Here is a 24432-nt window from a genome sequence, read left to right as displayed (position 1 = left end):
TATAAATCTAAAAATGAGGCCAAAATTAGTGGGGTGAAAACCTTGAGGCGACAAGTAGTAAATAGCCTAATTCCCCTATGCTCATTTGAAAATGTAAAGTATACTATTAAGAATCTAAATTTAATCCATGCGGCAGGGCCTGATAATTTACCTGCCGTAATAATAAAAACAGAGTTAAAATGGTGGGCCCAATTTTTCTCCAAAATTTTTTACAGCAGTGTTGACCACAGGTATAATCTCAAATTCTTGGAGGGGAGCCGTAATCAGGCCGATACATAAGAAAGGGGATAGAAAGGACCCTAAGAACTATAGATTAATTAATCTTTTAGATATTGGTGCTAAAGTGTTCTCTAAAATAATCATCGGTAAACTGAAGGAATGGGTCGATTTAAATGCAATTGTCCCGGTAGAACAAGGAGGGTTCAAAGAGGGACACTCAGCACTTGATCATTGTTTTGCCCTGTGGGCTGTGGCAAGGAAGACAGTAGAACAGCAAGGCAGATTATACTGCTGTTTCGTTGATTTCCGGGCAGCATTTGACTTAGTAGATAGAGAATGCTTATGGGAGACGCTAAAAAGATATAATATCCCCATAGCCATCCTAGAAGTAATTCAAAGTCTGCATAATGAAAATTGGGCACAAGTTATTAAAGATGCAGCAGGAGGTTAAACCCAAGAGATAAGAATCAATAATGGGCTAAGACAGGGATGTGTTTTGGCACCACTATTATTTTCTATTTTTCTTGCTGACTTACCGAAAATATAAATAACTGAAAGAGGAGCAAGCCCTGAGGTAGATGGAAAACAACTGTCTTGCCTACTATATGCAGATGACGTAGTTATTTTAGACCAAACGGAAATAGGGTTGCAAAGAAAGCTAAATGTTTTTGAGACTTACTGCTTATCCAAAAACTTAATAGTAAATATTGAAAAAACAAAAATATTGTGCTTTGGAAAGAAAAAACATGAATATAGTTGGGCTCAGGGCCATACAAAATTAGAAGTTGTAAACGAATATAAATATTTAGGTGTATGGTTTGACAGAGCGTTAAACTGGAATATGCACCTTCAGGCCCAAAAAATAAAAGGTTTAGCAGGCATTTGTGGGTTGAAAAAATTCAATAGTATCTATGGAGACATATCTCATAGACCAGTGCTGAAAGCATTTAAGGCTATGATTCCCCCGCAAATGCAGTATGGGTCGGAAATCCTGTGCTTGGGGGGAAATGTGCCTGGGAGAAGGAGGAAGGAAAATGCTTAAAATCTCTTCTCTCCTTGCCTAGCTCCTCAATGATACAGGCTTTTAGGCTAGAACTAGACTGGCCAGCATGGAATATACAAGTTTAGGTAAATCTGTGCAGATTTTGGAAAAGGTTAGGAGTTGGAGAAGAGGAGAAAGTGTCGAGTTGGTGTAGGAGGGAGATCCAATAAAGTGAATTGAAATGGGCAATAGCTACCAGAAATAAACTGTACTCTATTTGTGAAACATTGAAAGCAAAAATTGACCGGAATCATTGTGTATTGACGAAGGGAAGAGTGTCCTAAAAAACTTGGGAAATGAAAAATCCAGACAGATCGATATGGAGTACTTGAAGCAAAAAAAGTCTGTGCAATTTATGATAAAAACCTGGAGTAATGATAATTCATACCCGTATTTAGATACTGTACCAGATCATAGGATGAGATTGGAATTATTAAAAGTGAGAATAGGTATTAATCCCGCCCGTGCAAATGAGAAAGTTAAAAATATACTAATGGATGACTATGGTAAATGTACACGTGGGCTAGATTTAAAATGTACTAGCATTCATTTTGTAATGGATTGCCCAAAATTGATATCAGTACGGCCGATGATTTTAAGGCCACTCTTTTTCAAATATGGAATAAGCACAAAGTTGCAAGCAATTGAGCTACTTGCGGATATGCAGAGCTTAGAGAGTGCAATCGCCTTGGCGAAATTTATACAAGTAGCCAAAAGATTTCTTATGGAACAATGATATAAAATAGGGTGGTCTAAGGGGTGATAAATTGATAGAAATAGAATGTCTGTAATCATTTTATGTATTGTAATTTTTAGGTATCTCACCTTGACTTATAGTGTGTTATTACAAAAATATGTTTTTATGAGAACATAATGAAATTGTTTTTTAGGCTTTTATGAATTTTTTATAATTGTATTTTTATTCTGTGATATGATGAATATGTAGTTTAAAGGCCAAACGGTCATAATAAACGTATCTTTTGATTGATTGATTGATTGTCTGATGCTTCAAATAGTGAATAGCAGTCCTGCATGCAGATCCAAAACATGAATGATATTTTAAACAAAGCAATGGCTGAAGGAGCTAAGTCATTGCTCACTTCAGTTATGGCATTCTGTAGTCTGATCAGAAACGTGAATGACACTTCCAGCAAGCAGTGGTAGAAGAGACAGACCCAAACCTGCTTTCTACGTGTTGTATTTTCTTAATAACATGAGTTCTCATAGACCCCAGACCTAAGAAGATCTCCAAAATTGTGAAAAATCATGAAAAACCAAGAACAATGACTAAAGTGCTGGAGGGTTTAAAATATTAAGTAAGACTACAAGTATTAATACAAGGGCATATCTCATTTGTAGTAGGAAATATACAAAGGCTTTATTTAAAACTCTGGGTAATTATGTCTAATCAGAAATCACGAAACTCTAGTTTCTTTGAAGAAGTTAGGTGTAAAATAATCAGATGTTTGATAAACACATGAAAAGTGGCACGTCTGGGATTCCACAAATCCAATGTTTTGTTAGAGTATATATTTATTGGTTCCCACAAAAAAGTTACAAGATACAGCTTAGGAAACAAATAGCCACAATAATATTTTAGCCTACATCCATTAATGAAGACTATATGATAGACCCCAATGGCTTTAATTGTGTTGTTTCTTGTTCAGTGGGACCCTTAATGCACTAAAGGAAATATACCATCCATATTCTTCACGGCAAGAGCAGGAAACATCCTTTCGGTGCTAGATTCGAAAGTATGAGCTCTTGTTTAAAAACGTCTGAGTCAATAGATTCATCTTCAAGGTTTAGCTATAGTAAATGCTGCTGTTGACACAGACACTTATAGTTGCTAACTTATATTTAATTGAGCTTATCAATCAATCAAGGAATTATAAAGAGTGGAATATTACTTGTGAGGGTCTTAAGGTGCTGGAGTTGCTAACTTCTTCGTTGTGTTCTGGTCTTGTGAACATTCAGGTCCTTTCCTAAAATGCCGGAGCAATGGGGTGGTCCTGAGGTGCAGGGAAGGTTGTTCCAAGCTTTGGCCGCCCGATGTGGGAAGGAGCATCCTTTGCTGTTACTTTTATGGGTCAACATCTTGAACTTGCATCTCTTCTGGATCGGGAGCCAGGGTAGTTTCCTTAGGTGGGGTGTGATGTGGGTCCATTTCAGAAAGTCCATGATGAGACTTACTGCTGAGTTTTGTATTGTCTGTAGTCTCTAGGACACATGCGGTGACTCCTACGTAGAGTCTGTTCCCATAGCCCAGTCTGCTGGTGACGAGGGTCTGCATAACGGTCCTTCTGGTGTTGACTGAGAGCCACCTGAGGATCTTGCTGAGCATGCATATGGTGTGGAAGCAGGTGGAGGTGACTGCGTTTGCCTAGTTCTTCATAGATAGCTTAGATGCCAAGGTCGCAGGCATGGTCTGTTTGGGCTGGGGATGGGCAGAGTTCAGCAGGCCACAATGTATTGTTCCATGGTGAGAGGTTGCTCTCAAAGATAAGGTCTTCTATCTTGTCAGTGTTGAGCTTGAGACAGTTGTTCTTCATCCAGTCAGCGACGTTCATCATAGATTTGTGGAAGTTGACTCAGTTGGTGGAGGGGTGTTCTGACAGCAAGAGGATGAGCTGGGTGTCGTTGGCATAGGAGATGATGTTAAATCTGTGTGATCTGACTGTGTTGGCCAGGGGTTCATGTACTTGTTGAAGAGGGTGAGACTGGGGGACAATCCTTGGGGGATACTGCAGATGATCTACTTGGGTTCTGAGGTGAACGCTGGGAGATGTATTCTCTGGGTCCTTCCGGTGAGGAATGAGGCAAACCATTTGAGTGTGTCTCCCTGGATTCCAAAGTGGTGGAGTCTGTTGAATCAAGAATTGATGGAAGACGGTGCAAAAATATGGCTGACATATCCAGGAGGAAGAGGGCTGCCATTTTGCCATGGTCTGGGAGGGCACTGATGTTGGTGACTGTGATCAGGGCTGTAGCGATGCTGTGGTTGGTTCGGGGAGTGGATTGAGATGGTCTAGGAAATTGTTGTGTTCCAGTTTTTCAGTGAGTTGCTGGTTGATTGCCCTGCTGGAGAACTTTTGCTGGAAAGGGAAGCATGGAGATAGGTCTGTAGTACCTCGGTTCCGCTAGGGTCAGCAGATGTGTTTTTCGGGAGGGGTCTCACTTCAACATGTTGCCAGTCTTCAGGGAAGGAGGCTGAGGTGATGGAGGTATTCAGGACTTTCTTGAGCTTGTTTCCAATTGTCTTGCTCTCGAGGTTGAAGATGTGATGGGAACAGGGATCAGTGGGTGCACCAGAGTGCATGGAGTTCATGATGGAGATTGTAGTTTGAGTTGTGAGAGGGTCCTAATAGGTGAGCAGGTGGTCGGGTTTGTGTTTATAGAAGTATATATCTAGAAACATCCTTCGCCTTGAATACTAAAATGTTTTAGCACAGCTGTTCTTATATTTACCCCCTTGCTCAACAAATCAACTCACCTATATTAGCCCAAAGGTCCCCTTGTCTTTAGCTCACAGATGATGTTTTTACCCTCATGGCCCTGCTTCAATCTCCAAACCTCCCCATTCCCCTTCTGGACCCCCTACGCCTAACAGGCCCTCCACCTATGTCAACATATAAACGACCTACCAGTACATTTGACAAAGCAATACTCTGGCATGCCTGCTTGCTTACTGACCAGGGCTGCCAAAAATGTGTAATCCTTGTTGTCTAATTCACAAGTGTCCAACAAAAGTGAAACAAATTTGATACAAGCTTGTCTTCAAATTGGAAATTTAAAGGTTAGTAGCTGAAAGAAAAATCAGCAAACTTTAATATGGGAGCATTTTCCAGCCTTATGCTAGCTCCTTCATCCTTTATAGAACAAGACCCTGAGTTCATAAATAAAGGCTTCTTACTTGCTACTCATGCTGACCTAGAGTAAGCTCCTCTAGTCTGCTAACTGGCCTGTTCTGCCTGCTAAGTGCTTGATTACAAGTATGTTAGTTAATTCCAACCCATTGCGTAAATCCCTGCTTAGGCACATGTAGGAATAAGAAATAGTAAGGTATTTAATTTATACAGTAATTATCTGATGTATTAAATACCTCAAGCTTCATTACATTTTGGCAGGCCAAATTTGTTAACATTTAACAATGGAAATGTGTACAGTATGTCCCGTACCATGCTGAGTTTTGTGTGTTTAGCACCAAAATCTGCATGTTATTCTCCAGAAAATCATAATAGGTACAATTTATCGTACCCAAGAAGAAGTGAAGTGAAGTGAAGTGAAAGAGACTTATATAGCGCGCTACCACTCCAAGGAGTATCTTGGCGCTTGGATTCCAGAAACCGCAAGTAGTAGATGAAAAGGGACTACCTGTGTAAGAAGCACATCATATGAATCCCATACATTCGGCTTTAGGCAAGGAATAGATCCATGTTTTTAAAAGCTTTCTGAATTTAAGTTTAGTGGGGGCTTGATGTAAGAAAGAGGGAAGTTTATTCCATAATTTCGCGCCGATGACTGCAATGGATTTTCCTCCTCTAGTTGACCTTTTGAACCTGGGGACGTGGAGTAGATTAGTTGTAGAGGACCTGAGTGATCTTGACGGGTGGTATTGATTAAAGTATTTGCGCAAGTACAGTGGGCCATGATGGTGAAAGGCTCTGTAAGTGATGGTCAGGACCTTGAAGAGTATGCGCTTGTGGATAGGGAGCCAATGCAGGGCATCCAGAGCTGCCGAGGCCGAAGATTTCCTGGGCAGTCTGAGGACCAGTCTGGCAGCTGCATGCTGGACCATTTGGAGTTTATGAAGGGCTGATTTGTTCAGTCCAGCATAAAGGCTATTACAATAGTCCAGCCTTGATGTTATGAGGGCAACAGCTACCATACATCTGGCACTCAGAGGAAGAAGATCGAAGAATTTCCTCAAGCTTCTGATAATGCTAAAGCATACCCCTGCCACTTCCTTGGCTTGTTGGTCGAAAGTCAGAGTGTTCTCTAATTTTATTCCTCGGTTTCGCGCGGCATTGATGGTATTGGGGGGAGCTTCTGCATTTTCAGGCCACCATTGTTGTGGAGAGAAAAGATTGTTGGGTCCAAAAGGTATGATTTCAGTTTTAGATGAGTTGCACTTCAGATGGTTGTGTGACATCCATTTGAAGGTTTCTGACAGACAGTCTTTTAATGTTTGTTCTGCGTTAGGTTGGTTTTTATCGAGGGTCAGAACAAGCTGAGTGTCGTCAGCGTAGGCGACAGTACTGATGTTATGGGAGGAAATCAGGTTAAGTAGAGGAACCATGTAAAGGTTGAATAAGGTGGGGCTTAGGCTGGAGCCCTGCGGGACCCCAGTTGTAATGGATTTTTCCTCTGAAGAGAAGTCGCCTAGCCTTACAATCTGACGTCTATGTGCTAAGTAGTTTTTAAACCATTCGAACACGGTTCCTGCTATGCCAGCATTAGAAAGGCGATGTAAAAGGATAGCATGGGATACCGTGTCGAATGCTGCAGAGAGATCTAATAGGATCAGGACAGCTAGTTTGCCCTGATCCAATGCAGCACGAATGGTTTCAGTGGAGGACAAGAGTGCAGATTCAGTGGAATGGTGGGTTCTGAATCCTGCTTGACAAGGATGTACGATGTCATTTTCTTCCAGGAATGCCATTAGTTGTTTATTGGCGAGGGATTCTGCAATCTTGCAAATGGCAGGAAGAAGCGAAATGGGGCGTAGGTTAGAGAGGATGGTAGGGTCTTGTAATGCTTTTTTCTGTAATGGTTTCACTATTGCTAGCTTCCATTGAGGAGGAATTTCTCCCGATTGAAAGGACGAGTTGATAATAGCATTTATATGCCGATTGACCTCCTGTATTATGGAATTGAGAAGGGGGACAGGGGTCGGACGGCGATCCTGATTTCAGGATAGATATTCCCCGTAAAGAGGCGTCCAGGCTGATGTGACTAAATTTTTCCCATTTAGGTTGATGGGGCTTAAGAACAACTTCACTAGTAGATTCTGTTATTACAAATTGGGGAAAGTCTTTGGTGAGCGTTTCTATTTTTTGGGTAAAGTAAGAGGCTATGTCATTGCGTAGGCTCCGCGAAGGAGGAATCTCTTGAGTGGCAATTTTAGGTTTGGTGAAGCTGTTGACAATTTAAAAAATGTATTTTTGCTTGTTGTCTGCAGCTTCAATGCGGGAGGTGAAATAGTTCGTCTTTGCCACTTTGATAGAAGAGTGATATAATCTCCTAGCTTTCTTGTATATCATTTTGGCGTCATTGTCATAATTCCGTTGCCATTTACGCTCAAGAAGTTTGATTTCTACCAGTTGTTCTTTTAGGCTGTCTGAAAACCAAGGGGCAGAGGTTTTCCTTTTTCCTATGGTCTCTCTATTACTTTCTGGGTTTCTGATGTTATTTCCGATGTCGGTCATCCATCTTTCGAATTTTTGATAATCTATCGTGGTGTGTCTAGAGAGAATGGGTTTACTTTCCTTGGCCCAGCTGGTAAGATCAGAATGTTTCATGATTTTGCCCCAATTAGGTAAAGTGTTTCGCTTTTTAGCTACCTCTTTGGGCTTCAGTTTACTATTAGTGAGTTCAATGTTGAATTCTATAAAAAAATGATCAGTCCAGGTCAGGGGTATGGGATCATTAACTGTCATTTTATCTAAATTAGAGCTGATGCAGTCAAGTGAGTGTCCAGCTTTATGGGTGGCTTTGAGAGTCCTGAGTGTTAATCCTAGGATCTGTAGGATTTCTTTAAAATTAGAGGCGTGTTTGTCCATGGGATCGTCTAAGTGGAAATTCAGATCACCTATGATTGTAAAGTTGGAGTACTTAAGAGTCAGGTCACTCAGTACCTCCCCTACACTGGTGAGAAACTGCGAAGGATTGCGAGGGGGACGATAGATTAAAGTTCCTGAAAAGGAAAAGGTGTCATGGACTTGGATACAAAAATATAAGCTCTCCGCTTCTTCAATGTCAGGGAGCTCTCTGATAGAGCATTTATAAACTTCTCTATATATGATGGCCAGACCACCACCACTATGTTCTAGGCGATCTTGTCAGCAAATGGAATAGCCTGGAGGGATGGCATGGACTATATCGGGGTTGGACCACTCACAAAGCCAAGTTTCTGTAATGAAAAGACAGTCTAAGTCATTTTCATGAACAAGGTCAAAGATGTGAAGGGAGTTTTTACACATTGAGCGGGCGTTTATTAGGCCACTCTTAAGGCAGCTTGGAATCAATTGAGTGACATTGGGGTAATAAGGAGTTAAGGTATGTTTGCAGCTAACACAGCTGACCGGGCCAGCCCATTTATCTACATCGAGGGCATGGAGACAGTGGGAACAGGAATTATTCAAAGCAAGAATAGAGGTTTTAGATAATGGAGTCACCTGAAAAGAGTTGGTGGCCCTAGGCCCGTCCTCGGCGCGGACGAGCGCAAACGGGCTTGACTCAGGCTCGACTCCGGCGTGAAAATGGCGCGTTCGCTGCGCGAAGCAGTGGCCATCTGTATTTGTAGTCCCTTCTACAGCAAGGGCGCTGGGAAATGTAGTTCCCTACCGGAGTTCTCAGGGGAATGGTCCTGCGCTTGCTAGCCACAGTGTCTAATCGACTGTGAGCTCGGGGGGAGTGCAATTCAATGATTTTAGGCAGTGGAGAAATGAATTTTTAAAAGACAAAGTGTCGAAATGCGGCGCAAAATAAACCACACTAAATCACAGAATTTTTAAATGCAGGCTAACTACCACCCGGCTTCCGCCTCAGGTGCTGGAACAATTATGTGCTAGTGGCTGGAGCAGGCTGGTTGTAATCACCAGGTTTCCGACTCGAGGGTGAAAGGAATCTCGCGTCTCAAGGAGCGCTCCTCCCTTTGTAGTCCCTTCTACAGCAAGGGCGCTGGGAAATGTAGTTCCCTACCGGAGTTCTCAGGGGAATGGTCCCGCGCTTGCCAGCCACAGTGTCTAATCGACTGTGGGCTCGGGGGGAGTGCAATTCAATGATTTTAGGCAGTGGAGAAATGAATTTTTAAAAGACAAAGTGTCGAAATGCGGCACAAAATAAAACACACTAAATCACAGAATTTTTAAATGCAGGCTAACTACCACCCGGCTTCCGCCCCAGGTTCAGGAACAATTATGTGCTAGTGGCCAGAGCAGCCTGGTTGTAATCACCAGGTTTCCGACTCGAGGGTGAAAGGAATCTCACGTCTCAAGGAGCGCTCCTCCCTTTGTAGTCACTTCTACAGCAAGGGCGCTGGGAAATGTAGTTCCCTACCGGAGTTCTCAGGGGAATGGTCCCACGCTTGCCAGCCACAGTGTCTAATCGACTGTGAGCTCGGGGGGAGTGCAATTCAATGATTTTAGGCAGTGGAGAAATGAATTTTTAAAAGACAAAGTGTGGAAATGCGGCGCAAAATAAACAAACTAAATCACGTAATTTTTAAATGCAGGCTAACTACCACCCGGCTTCCGCCTCAGGTGCAGGAACAATTATGTGCTAGTGGCCGGAGCAGCCTGGTTGTAATCACCAGGTTTCCGACTCGAGGGTGAAAGGAATCTCGCGTCTCAAGGAGCGCTCCTCCCTTTGTAGTCCCTTCTACAGCAAGGGCGCTGGGAAATGTAGTTCCCTACCGGAGTTCTCATGGGAATGGTCCCGCGCTTGCCAGCCACAGTGTCTAATCGACTGTGAGCACGGGGGGAGTGCAATTCAATGATTTTAGGCAGTGGAGAAATGAATTTTTAAAAGACAAAGTGTCGAAATGTGGCGCAAAATAAACCACACTAAATCACAGAATTTTTAAATGCAGGCTAACTACTACCCGGCTTCCGCCTCAGGTGCAGGAACAATTATGTGCTAGTGGCCGGAGCAGCCTGGTTGTAATCACCAGGTTTCCGACTCGAGGGTGAAAGGAATCAATGTACCACATGGTATAGGTATTTATCTGGTGCAATAAATAGCTCCTACATTTATAATCAGGCCCTCCGTAGGAAGGGAGACATGGGAAGAGAGTGACTGCCTGTGCTTCCAACAAGGGCCAGTTTCAAAATCATTATTTGATTTTAAGACTAACAGTTCTTGGTATCCTTATGCTGATGGGTAAATATGGACACCTGTTGCTGTTGACGCTAAAAGCTACAGCCACTTGAGATGGTGGTCAATTACGCAGGAGTCTGGGTAAAAATGTAGGCAAGATAAGGGTTTAAGAGGATTCCACGGCTAAACATGCTTTTGTGAAAGAAAACTAGTTTCAATCAAAATACCCATGGTTTTACACAATGAACAGACTATTGAAAATAATTAGTGTAAGTGGCCATTTTCCCTGATAGTTTGTGATAGAAAGCAAATGACTTTGCCGCCATACTTGCTTGAATTAAGTCATATTCAATACCTGTAAGACCACAGATGTTGATTCACCAAAATCCAGGTGTAGTGGAAGTGATGTCTTGAACCCATTGGTTAACAAGGACATCGTAAGGTTGACACTAGGAGACATTTGCATTCTGACAAATACATTTGATAAATTTATGACTTTCAAATTACATTCAATTCGCACAAGTCATTGAATTTGTCAGCTTCAAAATTCCACACACGTTTTTAACATGTGGATCTGGTTCAAGAAGAGAGTGTCTTGCGGCAGACTGTTAGGGCAGAAAATGCCTTGTGAAGACATTTTATACTCATTACAGTTGTCTTTCTCTCTAACACTAGATGGCCTTCTTATAGTTTTCACGTGAATAACCTCAATCCGAATTTTGCAAAAATATAGCATAATTTGGCTCAGCCTAGGACACCTTATCTAACCCTAAGGGGTATATTTAAAAAATTCAGAGCGTGGTTCTACGCCCAATTTGGCAATGCCGCACTCCAACATTTTTTCAAAGCAGGGATGTGCTGTATTCACAAGAATATGGCTCACCCCTGTGTTTCCTATAGCACTGGCACAAAAAAAGCTGCCAAGGTCTAGAGTAGGCACCCTTCCGCCATGTTGCAAGAGTACCTGCGCTGCGGGGCGTTTGTTTATGTGCAGGAAGAGGCACCTTCCTGCACATAAACAATAAAAAATGATGATTTGCTGTTTCCATGCACGTGGCAGAATGGGTGTTGCAGTGGAAAGCCGACTGCAACATCCATTGCACGCCCCTTTACTGCAGAGGACTGTGACAGAAAGAGGCATATTTACAAGGTGGCGTTAAGGTGCATTAAGTGGCTTAGGGCCACCTTGTAAATTTTAGGAATGGCGCAATGCCCCCGGAGGATCCAGAAAAGTGATGCTCTGGTGGCGAAAGGGGCTTGTAAATATGCCCTGGAGTCCTTCAACCTTACTGTTGATAATTCATAGTGACAATGGGAAGGGCGAAAGAATGGAAACTACAGGAAGTAAACATCGCTCTTGCCCCTGTTCACGTTCTGCATTCCAACGCCTGATGACAGGGGTAGCAAGGGCAGAGCTAGAGGGACTCAAAGGCGACCCAGGGGTAGAATCTGCTACCCCTGGTTACAGCAAAAGGACATCCATTAGTAAGACTAAAATGTTTCTCACACATATCATACATCTTTACATTGAGTATCACAAGAAAGCAAGTGCTCACCTGGCTTTCATCATCTTCATCACTGCTCAGCTTCAGGTCATCCTCTAGCATCCTAGAAATAAGAACACAATCAGTTAATTGCAGGTCCCAGGAAAAAGAAATGACTGATTATTTTATTCATGTTTTTGTACATACTGGACATTGTCTGATTGCTCAGGCTGAGCTTGGCATTAGACTACTCTGCAATATAGAAATACAATTGTGAACCGGGAACCGGGAAAAGCAGGAGTTTTTCTCAAACCTCACTACATCCCTTACCTCCTCTAGGGATCTTTTTAAGATCGTGGATTCTCTCTGCTCCCTTCAAGTTACTGATCCAGTGGTGGGCTCACAGGAGCTGTGTAACAACATCTCTGAGTTTTTTCATAAAAAAATTGAGGATATATATCTTGCTCTGGAAACTCAGAGGAACACCCTGGGGGATCTTTCCTTCCAAACTATAGCTAATCTAGAGTCTTGGTCGAGAGACCCCACCAAGATCCTTACTCATTTCCCGCCGCTTTCCCTTGACGGGCTTGAGCTCCTGTTGGATCGGACTAAGTCGGCCTCACCTCTGGACCCATGTCCTTTGAAGGTTCTGAAGGACTGTAGGCACACGCTTCTTCCGCCCCTTCTTGAAGAGATGAATGGTGCCATGGCTCAAGGCACCTTCCCTTCAGTCTGGAAAAGGGCGATAGTGAAGCCCCTTTTGAAGAAACCCACCCTGGACCCAGAACAGCTTAAGAATTTTAGACCCATCTCCCTGTTACCAGTTCCTGCAAAAATGCTCGAATCACACCTGAACTTACATCTTTCTACCTTTCTGGATTCCTCTGGGTTCTTAGATAGCTCCCAACATGGTTTCAGAAAGGCCCATAGTACGGAGTCAGCACTTACTATGGTGGTGAATAATATTCGCCTGAAGGTGGATTTGGGCCAAACCAGTGTGTTGGTCTTACTTGACCTCACAGCAGCGTTTGATACCCTGTCTCCCTCCACCCTAACATCGCGCTTGAGGGAGGCTGGGATTGCGGGTCCAGCCTTGAGCCTTCTGCACTCTTTTTTACATCTAGGAGAGCAGAGAGTCATGCTCCGAGAGTTCCTCTCCCCTGCTAAATCCTTGCAGTATGGGGTGCCACAGGGGTCGGCCTTGAGCCCGACCCTATTTAACATCTATGTGGCCCCCTTGCCAGGTTAGTAAAATCGCAGGGGATGGAGGTTGTGTCATACGCCGATGACACCCAAATCATGGTGTCCCCGGCTCACTCCGTTACCACTTCCGCCGTTAACTTTAGGACTTGTATGCAGACAGTCTCGGAGTGGATGATCCAAAACTCCCTGAAGTTAAACGGCGATAAAACAGAGATCCTTGTCTTTGGCAAGGACCAGGATGTCTGGTCTAGTGAGTGGTGGCCGTCATCTCTGGGAACGTGTCCTTCTCCTTCCCAATCAGTCAGAAATCTCGGCGTTATATTTGACACATCATTTTCCATGATTCTACAGGTCAATCGAACAGTGGCCACTTGCTGGGGGGTTATTAAGATTCTTAAAAGAATCTTGCACTATCTCTCTCCCCTAGCACGTAAGCAGACAGTGGTTGCATTAGTGAGTTCCAGGTTGGACTACTGTAATGCACTTTATGCAGAGTCCAACAAGGGACTCATCCAGCGCCTTCAGGTCGTACAGAACGCGGCTGCGCAATTTGTCTTGGCTCTACCTAACACATCCTTTGCTACAATGGCCAGAAAGAGCCTGCATTGGCTCCCTATACATCTGAGGATCTCTTTTAAGATCACAGCTGTGATAGAAGCAGAGAGACTTATAAAGGAAATAGCAGAACTGAAAAAAGAAATCATCGAAGATAAAGCCCTGATTAATGCCAAAGAGGCCCTAGAACGTGTAGAAAAAACCATAAAGGAATTTGAGTTGTACACCCAAGCTACAAAGCTAGACAAGGCAGCTAAAGACATTAAATTCTTTGACAAAAAAGTCGTTTATCCATACCTACAAGAGGGATATTATACAAGAGAACAGCCAGGGACTTACTCCAGTAGAGGGCGACGAGGATATAGACAATTTACTACTTTTTCGGGATCCTCCTTTGGCAGTAACGCAGATAGTGACTCCGAACAAGCGGGGCCCAGCACTGATACAACTAACTCTGTTAATCAGTACCCAGACCAAACCAATTTTTTAGAGCAGGACCAATGGTGGGAACCACGAGGACGAGGCCGTCCCTGGGGGAGGCCCAGGGGCTCACGATCACAGAATTGGAACAGGGGCAGGGGGAAACCCAAAGGCAGAGGCCAGACGCAGTTCCAACAGACGTCCCATGGAGAGATTCAAACCAGGAGACAACACTACAGATGGTAGATCAGGAGACAACACTACAGATGGTAGTCCATGAACCTGAGAATCCCATAATCAATCTCTCGAAATACCGCTTGCTCCCAGAGGAGCAAAGTGTACTTGAAAAAGGTCTTTCCTTTGTACCAACGTCAATGCCTAACCCCTTTAATCTTAAAGTAGAGTTACACCACTTCTTTAGGAAAATAAGATTAAAATATTATTTCCAAAAAGTTCCACACAACCCAACCTTCTCCGGTAGTGGCCTGAGACCTCCATCTAAATTTAACCCTCCTGCACATCAAATGCCTTCCAAATTACTGGCTTTTGAACAACTGGCCCTGAGGGATGTAGAAAACACACTGCAAGAAAGACATTATGTCCAATATAATATCACCAAGTCAGAAAGATCAGCTCTCACTACATTAAAAGAAAATGCCGGAATTGTCATCAAACCGGCGGATAAGGGCGGTGCCATCGTCGTACAAGACCATGATCAATATACAGAAGAAATCCTTGCCCAGTTAGAAGTTGAGGGCAATTATGAAAAACTAAAATCTGACCCAACAAAAGACATACAAAAGAGAATTCAATCTATAACCACACAAGGGTTAAACTCAGGTTTCATCAACAAACACGAATTTGATTACCTAAATAACAAGCACCCCAGAATACCAACTATTTACACTCTGCCTAAAATCCATAAAAGAATGCAGAACCCCCCAGGTAGACCGATCATTTCAGGTTGTGGCTCCCTCCTTGAGCCTTTGTGTAAATTCATCGACACATTTTTGAAACCCATAGCTGAAGACACTGCAACGTACCTTAAGGATACAATGCAAACTATATTACTCATTGATGGCCGGCCACATGACCCCACGAAGAGTGTCCTTGCCACTATGGACATTCAATCGCTATACACCAACATTCCCCAGAGACAAGCGCTGACAGTCATTGAGGTTGTTCTCAATTCACGTCCAGCACCTCACCGCGTGCCAACAGAATTCATCATTGAACTCTTAACACTGGCCATGACTAAGAACTTTTTTACATTTTTGGGCAAGTTCTATATGCAAACAAAAGGAGTAGCGATGGGGGCCAGCTTTGCCCCCAATCTAGCTATAATTTTCATGGACGCATTTGAGCAGGCGAATGTTCTTAATAAAATCAATCCCTACTTGAACCACATAGGGTTATGGCGTCGCTATATTGACGACGTTTTAATCATATGGAATGGCAATATAGACGAATTAAAATCTTTTCATGAATGGTTGAACACACGTTCCTCCGACATTCAGTTCACAGTAGAATTCGATAAATTTAAAATCAACTTCTTGGACATCACTATTAATGTCGACTCAGGTGCACTCTACACGGGACTATATCGCAAAAGTAGCGAGCGCAATACGTTACTCCGATATAGCAGTCATCACCCCCGCAACCTCAGGGATAACCTCCCATTTGGGCAATTCCTGAGGTTGCGGAGGAACTGCACGAAAAAGGAAGATTTTTTCAACGAATCAGCAGCCCTTTTGACTCGATTAGTAGAGAGAGGATATCCCCTTAGGTTGGTTAAACAGGCACGAAAACGTGCCTGGTATAACCACAGAGAACATCTCCTGGAAGGAAGAGATACCCAAAAACCTAAAGAAGAGAGAATAGTATGTGTCACCACCTACTCTACAAAAAGTAACAAGGTAAAAAAGATAATCAACCAACACTGGCACATGATTGCAGATGAATTGGATAATGCCCCGTTACCACTGCATGCCTTCAAGAAGGCCAAAAATATAAGAGATCATGTCGTGAAAGCCCTATTACCTAGTAGTACCACCCCAAGTCAAACCACACTGTGGGGCCTGCCACCGGTGACCGGTCATGTGAAGTGTGGAAATTGCAAAGCATGTCCACTTACCCAAGAGATAAAAACTTTCAAATATAACAACCAAACATATAATTTGAAGGAACACAGTAACTGTAATTCGAGTGGAGTAATCTATGCGATCACTTGCCCATGTGGATTCGTTTACATTGGGCAAACTATACAAAAGGTTAAATGTCGCATTTTACAGCATGTGAGCCGCATTAAATGTAAAACTCAGGGGGCGCCACTGGTGGAGCACTTTGTGAGATTTGAACACAAACCTGACAGTTTACAATGGTGTGTCCTCGAAAAAGTGACACCTCATCCTAGAGGAGGAGACTTTAGTCATATATTAAGTCTCCGAGAATGCCGTTTTATATATCTTTTTGATACTATAAAACGGGGTTTGAACGAATATGAGGAGATCAGCAAACAAGTGGCAATATTAAACAATAGATAAAGGTCCTCCTTGAATATTTTGAAACTGTGCCAATTTATTCAATTATTGTAGACCACTCGGCCGAGTGAGTCTGTCTACGATGTTTATTCATCTTTGAGCGCTATATACGTCGATATGACGTCATCGCGCTGCGTGTACTCTGTAGCCGGCAAGTCAGTGGCAACAACCCGGTAAGCTAACGCTTCCTCGCTAACCCTTGCCGCCTTTCTTTTAGAGATTTCCTGCCCCTTGGCTTAAACACTTCTATAACAATATCTATGATATTTTTACCTAGTGCGCACCCCTGGTTAACTAACTCTGCGGACATGGCGCTGATGTGCGCGTGACACCACGCATGCTCCGAGGTTGACGAGAAGATATCAACCCAACAACCTTTCGGTAAGCGGCCGCCTCCCTGCCTGCCTTAACTCAATAATCTCCACCCTTAAAAACCACAATATTTTAAAACCGATTCCTTCTATGTTTTGATCCAGCTCGCATACTGGGAAATTGGCCATTGGGATCACTACCCACCCTTGTGAACAACGTCCATTGAAAAGTAAAGAGGTAATTCTAACCTACAATTGTAGCACACGTAGCACTTCTTTTGAATAAAGTGATAAGGTTATAGCTTAGGTAACAATGCTTCCCTGTATGTCTCCGTAGAATCGTCAGCTACCAGGACGAACCTATATTCCTCTTTTTCCACGGGGACACGCATACATGAACATTTGCAGGTATGATTACTGCCTTATTTCACCCTGCTATTCCATCACATCTATACAGACCGATAGGGTGATAAATATTCCCATTGTGTGTTCCTTCCTTAGTAACAAGCAAGCTCGCGTATGAGAACAGCTTTCGACTGTTTCACTTCACACCAGAATTTCACTGTTGCCGGTTCACGACAAACAATTAGGTAAGCTTTAGCACCACTTAGGTGCGTGTGAATTAGTCTATACTTGACCATGTATTTGGGAATTAATAACCTAAATACCCCTTATGAATTATAGGAGTGCGACTGTGGCCATTCCCTTCACGTCCTTCTAGACACACGAGGATTGTGAATCTCCCATTAAAGCAAATTGGGTAAGAATGCACTAGAGGGCTGTGTACCTCTTTTGCAACTTTAAATCATTTCCATGCAACCACCTAAATGTGCCCTTAATTTGTTTTAGGCATACAGCGTTTTAGCTACGGTACGAAGGCTCAGCCTTTTACGTCCTGAGGAAGACCCGCAGGTCGAGGTCCCCAGTTACCCTAGCACCCCAAGACGGGTCGAAACGTCGACGCTCCCCTTTTCAGTTACCAGGACCACTATCCCCTTGAACATTATACATGCCAGTCAAGACTGTATGATTGTTTAAATAATTGGATTGATATCAATAGTGGCCTATCTACTTAATACGCTGGATAAATACCAGCCTTTTCCTTAAGTTAATTAAATCTTATGTCACTTTTTCATTTGAGGCTTACACCCCTTTCCTTTAAACCACCCCTTTTTCTTTTTTCTGGCACCCTTATAGAAGCACTAGCTCTTTCCTTTACCGTTCGCTGTGAATATTGTACAAATGTATATAAATAAATGTTTCGCTGTATTTGGAGTACTCTATTAAAACTCCCTTTTTGTAAATAAATGAGTTGTGATAGGTGGTTGCTTTTCTAATGGAATGAACATTTTATGATTTAATCATTTTGGAGGTGAATAGCTTTAATCCTCGCTGAATTTCAGAAGTGATAAACTGTGAGCATATGATTGATTGATCCAACCAATAAGTACGGGTTGGGCCATTGTTTTTGATAATACTGACTACCCAGGTCCAACAACCGTTTTGGGTTACCCCGTTTTTTATAATGGCTATAGAGCTCTTGCAGCTGGTCCTTTGGACCCTCTAGCTGCCCTGTTAACTCGCTATGTGCCCAGTAGAACCCTTAGATCATCGGAGATGAATCTCCTTGTTGTTCCCCGTGCTAGGAAGGTTCGTTGGGGCAGCAGAGCATTTTCCATCGTTGCCCCTAGGCTATGGAACTCTCTCCCTCTGGAGATCAAGGCCCAACCGTCCCTGTACTTTTTAAAAAAGCGCTTAAGACCTGGTGCTTTATCAAGGCCTACCCACAGTGAGAGCATATCTGTTATAGCTAGTTTCCTTTTTTGTTAGGCGCCTTGATGCCCACTAGGCTTAGTAGCGTTATATACATTTGTTTTCATTTCATTTCATTTCATTCAACCGTGGGCTTCTTTCTTCTCCCTAAATCAACCACTTCCTCAGCAGGAGCAATGACAGAAGCAGCTACACAGACTTACATTAACCACTTCCTGGCTGTTAAAGAACCCAAGGAACCCAACAATCACAACAATGGGCAACTATTAATGATATCTCTGGGAGAAAAATGTGCACCTCTGCAAAGAATTATTTTCAGATAGACCTTGTTGAACGCTCTTAGACATTTGTACTGCTAGCACATTGTACCGGAACAAAGTGGTTGTTCCTGTCAGCCAAGGACATACATCACAGTGGTATCTGAGTGAAGTCATCACACCATTTGCGAATGAAGGTTGGATGAGTTCTCATGCCATCTGTCAATCGCAGTAATTCGATGCTAAACTTTTGAAACAGGATATACTGGTCACTGGGTGCACCCTGCTCAGCTCCACACTCTTTATTATTTCTCACTGCTAAGGGGTTATCAAAAGTAAATCACATTTGCCTTTGCTAGCATTAATAACCTTTTCACGGTAATATTTAAGCAATGATATTTGAGTGTGTTGGCATTCATAGGTTTTTTATTGATCTGGGTAGATTAGGATGTCGCGAAACAAAGTTGATAAGTGACCTTCCCTTTGGATTATATTGTGATGGTAAACTGGTTTTGAGCACACATTACAGGATTCCATTGACGTTTCACATGATGTGCCCTCTCAATGTAGAAGACCGAATATGTGGTAAGGAAATATCCAGGACAAAATATCAAAACTAACATTTTTTATCTATCTATCTATCTATCTATCTATCTATCTATCTATCTATCTATCTATCTATCTATCTATCTATCTATCTATCTATCTATCTATCTATCTATCTATCTATCTATCTATCTATCTATCTATCTATCTATCTATCTATCTATCTATCTATCTATCTACCTGCCTGCCTGCCTGCCTGCCTGCCTGCCTGCCTGTCTGTCTGTCTGTCTGTCTGTCTGTCTGTCTGTCTGTCTGTCTGTCTGTCTGTCTGTCTGTCTGTCTTATTAATATATATACATATACATATACAGGGCCATATAAGACTGGCCCTGTAGTGCATTTTTTCCAGGTTTTTTGGATTAAATCAAATCACAACATCGTTCTTTCCGGGTTTTTGGATAATTAAATTACAGCATCGTTCCAGGACTCCAGCATTGACAGACCTTCTACCAGTATTGAATTAAACAGCTTGACCCAAGCCGGAACAATCACATCTGCAATTAGGGTGTAGGTTTCATTGGTGATCCCGGCTGGCCTTTAAGCTTCTTGATTACTTTCAGAATATCACTACCTGTAATTTCTTGATACAAGTATTGCTGCTGATCTTCGGTAAGCCTGGGGAGGTGTTTATCTAAGAACCAGTTATCAAGATCTTCTTTATCTACAGTTAGGGTTTCTGAGTAGAGTTCCTGGAAGAAGTTACTGAAGGCTGCCTACATTTTACAACTTTCCTCTGTAATCATATTTGCCTTCTCCTCTTGGATTTTCCTGATGTAGTTCTGTCTCCTATCTATCCTTGCTTTCTAGGATAGCAGCGTCCCACAGCTTTCCCCATGCACAAAGTCTCTAGCTCCGCTGGCTTTCCATTGCTGTGACACTTTCTCCGCTACCTTTAGTTTACAATTTAGCTGTAGGTCTTCCAATGTTTCTGTCACCCTCTTCCTTTCTTCCCCACTTACTACATTGGCCTTAAGCACCTCTTCTAATTTTACAATCTCCTCTTCTAGATGTGAGAACTGCACCTTTTCTTTCCTCACCGATGCTATTGAGTGATTTTTAATAGTTATTCTTAAACAAGCCTTATAAGAATCCCAAACTATATATATGGGTGCAGATGTCATATTCCAACCCAAAAACCCTTCTGTGCCTCTCACTAACTCTGAGATGATCTCGGGCTGTACCAGGATTCTCCGGTTGACAGACCACCTCCTGATATGATTTTACAAAAAAAAGATCAATATGCGGCTGACCACGGTTCAGCACATCAAACCCCAGGCGGATATAAATATTAAAAAGTCTGTGCAACTACTTCCAGAGCTTGCCGCACTTCCACTCCACTAGAAACCAGATTAGCAAACTTTGTACAAAAAAGAAGGTGCACCCCCTCAGCTCTACATTTAAGAGCATGGATGCATGGTCCGATAAGCGGATGGGAAGATGGTCTATCCCCCTGCTTTCTCATCTTCCTTAATATCTATGACGATATAATCCATTCTAGAGTAGTGGCCATTAATTTTGCTGTGGAGTGCATAATCCCTGAGACCTCTTCTACTCTGCGCCACACATCACAGATATTGAAGTTCTTGCCTCATTTTTGGAGAAATGATCTGGATACATGTTCAAGATCTATCCAGGTTGTTATGCAACAGGATATTAAAATACCCCCTAAAATAATGCAATGCAGTGTTGTGATTGGTCTGGACGCCTTGACCTGGCGCTCAGTCAGGGGCTGGGGGGTGGGCATGTTCTCCTGCATGGAGAACAAGGAAGTGCGCTTGACTGTTTTGGGCTGCCCGAGAGGGCCGACCAAACAGTCATTGTGCATTTAGGTGTGGGCAAACCACTCTTTCCCTGCTCTACAACCCTGCCCGCCCCTCACGCAAAGCTTCCGCAGCAGAAGGACAGAATAAAATTATAATAACATTAGGTTATTATCATTTTAGTTCTTCCTTTCTAACTGCCGAAGAGTAGTGGGGCGTCCCTCCTCCGCATTAGTGGAGGAGCCGCCACTGGAAAAAAGTGAGGACAATAACACTATTTCCATGTTCCTATTTAGCAAAATTTATGGTAGATGAAAACGATCTTTAATTGCACTATGAAAATCTAATTGCATTTATACTGAAATCCGACCGCCAGCCATTGAGAAGATCTGTTAATATAGGAACTCCCTCTCCTAGTTTTATATATGAGTTGTGTACAGCACTGCAATGTATTATATGTGATGTATATATTTTGTGTACATGTTGTGTACATATGAGGTTGTGAATTGAAATCATGAACTAAATGAATTACGATAATATCCAAATAGTCATAAAAAAGAAAATAAGAAATAATGTAAAAGATAAAAATAAAATATAGTTTTGTATCAGAAAGAATTGCATTGAGTGTTTATGTTCATGATTATCTTATAAGCAACCCTGTACAGAATTAGGCCTGTTTGTGATATGATGAAATAATACAGTTCTTGTATCTAGCATAACTCTTTACCCCATGGTAATCTTTCCCTACAGCTAGCAAGACTCATTGTTTTCAGTAGGGGTCCCCTTTTTTCAAAATCATTAAATTCAACTAAGTCATAAGGCAATAAAAACAGAAACACTTTAGCTTCTTAATCATTAGTAATCTTTAGAAAACATGTTACACTCATGTAGTGATTAAAAAATGACTGTCACCCAGTGCCAAAAGATGTGCAGCAAACGTGGTGTTTCCCTTTTTGAGCTTTCTAATAAAAAATAGATATCACATATCAAGTATCAGACTTACAAGGGATATAGCACCAATCATTATCGAACAATAGTACCCTTCAAACCCCTTTTTAGAGACTATTAAAGTGTTTCTAGTCGTCCAAGCGAAAGTTATGGGGCAGAGGCCCGGTTGGAATTCTCGCTTCTAAAAGGAGAATTTTCCTAATACTAAATGTTTTATTTCAGAAATTTATAGGCATAGTCATTCCTATCAGATTGTCAATGTGTTTTGACCTGTATATGTTTTAAGGGTCTCCTCAGTACTGGGAGAGTGGTGGATTCTTGCACTTGATAATGCTAGCCAAGTGGAGCAGCAGATCCTTGTTATTATGTATGAAGGCTGAGAGTGGTTTGAACTTCTGTGTATGGGCCATGTGTATGGTGACAAGGTGGTGTTGTGGGCTTCCGCGAAAGCCATGTGCCTGTAGCTCCCCAGTGGTTACATTGTGTTCTGGAAGTTACAGTCTTCGGCTGCGGTTGATATCTTGCACTCGTGGCTCATCTGGAAGTTTCAAAATGTTCCCTGGGCCTATGATAGGATCCAATCCTGTAGTCTATCGTAAAGGCACCATATTGCTAATCCTCTATTTGGCTAACTGGGCCGCTAAGTCAAGTGAGGAATCTGGATCAGCTGGTGAGCCTGGTACTCTTTCTCCGAGAACTGCATAACCAAAATGCATTGCACCAATGGGATCTTCTCACCTGGGTATTATTACCGCACATAAATTCCATATTAATTTATGTTGCTTTTAGAAAAAATCATAAACGGTTTGTTCTTAATAAGCCACAAGTACTATTCAATTCAGATTAGCTAATCTCTGTTGGCTAGACTGCCAACACGTTTCGCAAAGGTTTGTTTCATCAAGGCATATATATAAAACTTTCTGATGACTCTCTTTAAAATCACATAACATCTTAAAAACAGAAAATTCAAATTCAGAAAAAATACTGTGTTAAGACAAACGATTTTCAAGCATATTGGCAATAATTATTACATTATACAGGCAGTTCTGAATTGTACTAATAAAATATTACTGTACTTGAGTTTGCACAGTACCAGGAGCACTATTTCTTTACAGCAGCGAATCCTGCATTTACCGATCAGAATACCTTTTGCCTTACAATCTTACAATCTTAAAAACATATTGGAACCATTTATTATGAGGTACATTCCTCTCATACATGCACTCCTCAGCTGCGAAATATAAAATTGCATAGGCACGTGATTCAAACCCCATGACAAAAAGCCACTGGACCTTCTAAATGTTACTTACAAAAAGGATTTGTTCTTTATTGCTGATCACTTACATAACATAGACTCCAGAAATATTGTGACACACAAACATCATGTCACAAATATTGTTTCCCTATACTTACAAAGGTAAGTACAAAAATTAGAGAGAAAAATATTGTTTACAATAATATCGCAAAAAATCTGAATTTTTTTCTTCTTTCAATAAATACAGTTTAAATAGTAAACCTTAAATATTTTAATACATAACGTTAATATAATAATATATAATAATATATATATATATAATTTATATTAAATAAATGTAACATTTAATATCAAAAATACATATATACTCATATATACATACACAAATAAATACGTATGTGTGTGTGTGTGTGTGTATATATATATATATACTAGAATGACATTGTACATTGAGACTGAAGCAAGAATGCCACTTGGAGAGAGAACCTAATGAGTCTTTGGGGGCAATACAAGGACTACCAGATCCACAATGCCTTTGTGTACGCCCACTGGGGCGGGACTCTAATTTTGTAATAAAGCCGTGTTCTTCACGTTCCGCTTCATGTCTCATCACCTGCCAGTGATCAAGGGCTCGAGGGAGCCCGAAACGCGTATGGCGTAGAAGCGCGTGCTGCCTATTCTCATGAACGCCGCCTACGGTGCAGTGTGCAGAATCCCGAGGTGTGTGATATCCTCATTTGGGCAACCTTGTGTTTTATATATATATATATATATATATATATATATATATATATATATATATATATATATATATATATATATATATATATATATATATATATATATATATATATATAAATATTTAACAAACCAAAATGATTAAATATTTATATGTTACGTTATATAAATTATTTAGGCTTTAAATGTATTACTATAACAATATGAATATACATAAAACATAAAAAAAATTACAACAAATTAAAACATTAAATACATGTACTAAAAATATTAAATACAAAT

The 24432-nt window shown here is 41.7% G+C and overlaps 1 protein-coding gene across 1 annotated transcript in view; it reads right to left on the bottom strand.

The window, feature by feature from the left end:
- The window catches only part of AFF3 (ALF transcription elongation factor 3), a 2122574-nt gene that overhangs the window by 543188 nt on the left and 1554954 nt on the right, over nt 1–24432 (bottom strand). The window contains exon 8 of the mRNA XM_086936175.1: nt 11857–11908. Within this exon, the coding sequence (XP_086792301.1) occupies nt 11857–11908 (52 nt within the window). The remainder of the gene's footprint in view (nt 1–11856; nt 11909–24432) is intronic.

The sequence above is a fragment of the Lissotriton vulgaris genome, chromosome 8 (genome assembly GCF_964263255.1).
Source record: "Lissotriton vulgaris chromosome 8, aLisVul1.2, whole genome shotgun sequence".
NCBI lineage: Eukaryota > Metazoa > Chordata > Amphibia > Caudata > Salamandridae > Lissotriton > Lissotriton vulgaris.
The sequence above is the reverse complement of the archived record's forward strand: the minus strand, read 5'-3'. Positions and strand labels throughout refer to the sequence as shown.